The 4,442-nt window shown below is 48.9% G+C and overlaps 1 protein-coding gene across 1 annotated transcript; it reads right to left on the bottom strand.

Annotated features, from left to right (window-relative positions):
* Positions 1 to 877, bottom strand: LOC136505289 (thaumatin-like protein). The gene has a single exon (XM_066500444.1). The coding sequence runs from the start codon at positions 822 to 824 to the stop codon at positions 297 to 299; it is 528 nt and encodes a 175-aa protein (XP_066356541.1). The 5' UTR covers positions 825 to 877; the 3' UTR covers positions 1 to 296.
* Positions 878 to 4,442: the final 3,565 nt, after the last annotated feature.

The raw sequence follows: 4,442 nt of genomic DNA, 5'->3' as shown, positions 1-4,442 counted from the left end.
TGACCGCAATACATAAATGTCACTCGTATCGATTAACAAATACATAGTCCTAGCTACTTGATAACTGATGAGACACATACATCATCCATGTTTTGAGAGTACAAATCAAAGATGCATATGCGTGAACATCAATGCACGTGTGGACGACTTTTCTCGACATAGTCTTATTCATCTACTTTTATTCGTTATAATTATCCACTAGGTAGGATCGGACAGACATACGTATACGCAATACGGTGCATGGAGCACTACGCATGGTTGGAGCACCGGCCGGCGGCCTCATGATCGGTCGGTGATCATGGGCAGAAGGTCACCTGGTAGTTGCTGTTGCCGTTGCAGGCATGGGTCTTGGTGTTGTCGCTGGGAAACAGGTAGGCGTCAGGGCAGCTGGAGCTGCCGCAGTTGAGCGTCACGCCGGTGCTGCAGGAGAATCGCATGGCGAGGTTGTAGCCGTCGATCACCGAGATGTCGTAGAAGTCCTGGCTGCCGCCGATGGTGAACTCGGCCAGCGTCATGGGAGGCTGCCCGGACAGCGTGCAGGAGAGCGCGCCGCCGCAGTCGCCTGTCTGGCAGCTCCCGCTGCCGCCGTTGAAGGAGCATCCCGTGCGGCCCCACACCCTGCCGGACTGGGTCCCCGCCGGCACGTCCACGGTCCACGACTGCCCAGGGTTCAGCTGCGTGCCGCCGCCCACGGGCGTGGCCGCCGGCCACACCGTCGAGCCGCAGTTGTTGGTGATCGTGAATGTGGCCGCTCTTGCGCTGGCCGCAAAGGCAGCGAGCAGGAGCAGGCTGAGGACTGAGGAAGAAGTAGCTCCGGACGCCATGAATGCTATCTGCTAGTTGTCTACGACGTGTGGTGAGCTAGCTAGAGCTTTGTAGTGTGGAGGAGTTTGGGAAGGATGCATGCGTATTTATAGCCTCGTGGCAGGGGAAGAACGGGGTTTGGAAAAGTCAGGGCTTACGGAATGACAAACTTACCCTTGATGAATTATATCTATCGCCAATTTTGGGTGACAGCGAGACGGTTCAGCTGTTCCATTGTTTCCTCCACTTCCGCTAGTGAATGAGATTCAGATATCGCCAAATTTTTAGGTAATTTCCTGTGTATGGACCATGGATATTGAGATCTCGAAACAGCATATTGGAGTATATTCCAGAGTATAGCAACTGCTGTTATTTTTTTTGTTTTTGAACTGATAGTATTATTATAGTACTCCAATTTTTAAAACTCTACTTTGTTACCTAAAGGCCATCCTTGAAAGCAAGGAATCATATAAGAACATCCAAAAAAAACTCGATCCGCGGGGGGCTAGCTATACAGAGTGTCTAGGTAATTTTCTTAAGAAGAAAATCTTCTCACGCATATCGATAAAACTCTCGAATCTCTATTCCACTCATACAAAACGGCACCGCAACCCACATGATACTAGGCTGGACTTTAGACATTTGCTTTCTTTGGCGAAAAAAAAGTTCAATTTCATATATATATATGAAAAATACATGATTTAGGGGGAGAAAATCCTTTGCTTAAATATGATTTAGATATGAACCTTCGTGCACCACAAACCAGCTCCCCCAAAATAAGTTAGGAAACAGTAGGCGGCATATTTGACTGCAGGAGCATATCCATCGTTGCTTCTTAGAAGTTTGTGGCATGCATTGCGCTGCCGTGTAACATTGGTTAGACTTTGTCGGTATGTAACTCATGTAGAATTCTAGATCTAGATGACCGGCCTGGAAATTCTTACCCTACTCGACCAGGACACGTACTGAGACAACACATTAATAATGCAGCTGTGTGCTTGTTGAAATAAATGGACAAGAGTGCCTAGTTACTTTTGATTTATTATTATTACATACATACATAGTGCTAAGAACCAGCCTCATATCTCATCATTCTATTTACACATGAATACTTATGAAAATCAGCCGCTGAATTTTTCTTAGTTTTGGGTTACGGCACCTGCACGTATTGTATGCAGGGTTCAAAATTTTGGCGAGAAATAAATGGACATGTGGAAATACGTGGTGGGCGGACCTAACTTGGTCGATGCATGGAATAAAATGTCTAATGTCTGTAGAAGTCATATGGAGAGAAATAAATGGACATGTGGAAATTCGTGGTGGGCGGACCTAACTTGGTCGATGCATGGAATGGTCAACAGACATGCGAGTCTGCAGTGACCGTTTTAGACCTATACTTTTATTTTATGATCACTCGTACACACATGAATATCAGGATTTCATATCATTATTACTACAGAACAAACCATCTTTTCAGCCCATCCACTCCCAAATGTGCTGTAGCGCCATCTTCACTACCGGGTCCTAATCATAGGATCAATCCGACAATATATTAGGATCTTATTGAGCCCCGGCAGTGAAACCCCTCTCACTCTCAGGTTGAGTCACGAGTCACAGTGATATACCAATGCCGGATCTTGACAATATCACTAACGGTTTAGTAGTGTCTTAGCCACGGTTTAAATCCAATATCTCTCTGTTGGAAGCCACAGGAGGGACAGAAGGGGAGAAGACAAAAAGGAGAGAAGGCTGAGGAAGAAGAGAGACACCCTATAAATCAGCTTTGCATCCGCCACACCAAAGATTAACCGCATGTTGGAAAGCTTGGTTTCCAGCAGTCGAGACAAAGAAAGACAACGATAGCCTTCGCCTGGTCTAGAGCCCTAGGCGAAGGGGAGAGTAATGAAGAGGTGGGTCCAAACTTGACTAGGGTTGCATTAATGTCTCTCTCTCTTCCTGTACAGAGTTTGAGTCCCCCCTTTTATAGGGCACTGTTTGCTTGAGCTACTCTTTATATTTTCTACCCCTTGTCGGTTATAGTACATTCCTGGAATATTCCTATGCAAATGCAAGCCCCCTGGGGCAGTTTCGGTATCCTCTTTCCTTTACCGCCTTTGCTTGTTGGGCCACCGTCGACAACCCGTCATCGGCCCACGGCCCAGTAATGCCGCCGAGCGGGGGCTTTCCTTGGTTCCGGGGCCTCTACGTGGGAAGCCTTCGCCAAAGCTTCCTGACCTTCACTTCTGGCGTCCGAGCCATAGCCTTCGCTCGTGCCGCGAGAGCCTCTGCCGCCGACCGCGTCCTGGCGCCTTCGCCGTAGCTCCCCGGCCTTTGCTTCATGTGATCTCCCGAGCGAAGGCCTAGGCCTCCTTTCGCTGCACAATGTTCATAAAACTCGTTAGCTGTTAGTTCTTATAGCTTTTGCAAACTTTGTCCTCCGCGTCTCATAACAGTGTCCCAACAGTTCCCCCCTTGAGGGTTTGGTCTGATGCTGGCGGGCCTTGCCCTCAAAACATAGTCCTCAGGCTCTGAGGCGCGGAGGCTCTTTGCGCATATGGAGGCTTTGGCCCCTTTCCCCACTGGGACGCCTAGATCAGACCGCTACATTGGTGACATGTCGTTATTTTATTCGCCACGGTGGCTGCGGAACCGACGTGTTTTGGAACGGACATGACCATTGGCCCCGAAAGTCGAAGCGACGCAGCGGGGGCTATATAAGGGTTTGTAGGTGAAGGCTCCCCCCATCTCTATCTGAGCCATAGCTTTCGTTGCTATTGTTGTGTACATTGTCCCTTTGCGCCTAGTTTTCGCTTAGTTGGTGTTTGCCTTCGCTCCTTTTTGGGCTGTCACTGAGTCTTAGAAGTGGCCACGCCTGTCAGTCCTCCTCCACGCCGAGCTTCCTTCTTTGGGCCATACCATCGCCATCTCAGTGTTAGGTCTAGTGGGTGGTCTGCGCGGTTTGAGGAGTGTATGATTGTCAGTGCAGAGGCATTAGGGCTTGAGGAGGATCTTTCTGGAGTTGAGGGCTCCATCGCTGATTTGATAACCGCTGAAGAGGCAGGAGACATGGCCGGCTCATCCAAGACGTGGGATTTTGGACCTTCGCTTATGATGAAGGACATGATCGAGGAGTTGCGGTAGTTGGGCTGCTTTGGTGATGCTAAGGTGAAGCCTCTAGAGGGGGAGATAATTCCTAAGCTGAAGGCCGCTGATGCCATGGTTTTCAGGGATTTCTTCCTTTGTGGCCTTCGCTTCCCGACAGCATGCTTCCTTCGCCAAGTCTTGGAAGCGTTCGAGGTACAACTTCACCATCTTACCCCCAATGGTATTGTTACCCTGAGTAAGTTCTACTGGGCCTGCTTGTCTTATGGCGTGGAGCCAAACGTTGGTACTTTCTATGAGTACTATGAGCTCTAGCGCTAGCCTAAACGAGTTGGCGGAGGCCAGTTGGTGGCACAGTATGGAAGCTGCACTTTTATGCTATAGAGGAACCAAATGGGCGAGAAGATGGAGATCTCCTTTGCTCAAAGAATAAGTGGTCAAAGGATTGGATGCAATACTGGTTCTATGTGAGGACTGGTGGCATGACATCTACCGGCTCAGACGGGAAGAAGAATACCCGCTATCTGTTGGCTTCA

Source organism: Miscanthus floridulus, chromosome 14 (assembly GCF_019320115.1).
Source record: "Miscanthus floridulus cultivar M001 chromosome 14, ASM1932011v1, whole genome shotgun sequence".
In the NCBI taxonomy this organism is placed as follows: domain Eukaryota; kingdom Viridiplantae; phylum Streptophyta; class Magnoliopsida; order Poales; family Poaceae; genus Miscanthus; species Miscanthus floridulus.
The sequence above is the reverse complement of the archived record's forward strand: the minus strand, read 5'-3'. Positions and strand labels throughout refer to the sequence as shown.

Bases quoted from the DNA above. Each gene is read 5' to 3' on its own strand.
- LOC136505289 (XM_066500444.1), bottom strand. From the start codon at position 824: ATGGCGTCCGGAGCTACTTCTTCCTCAGTCCTCAGCCTGCTCCTGCTC.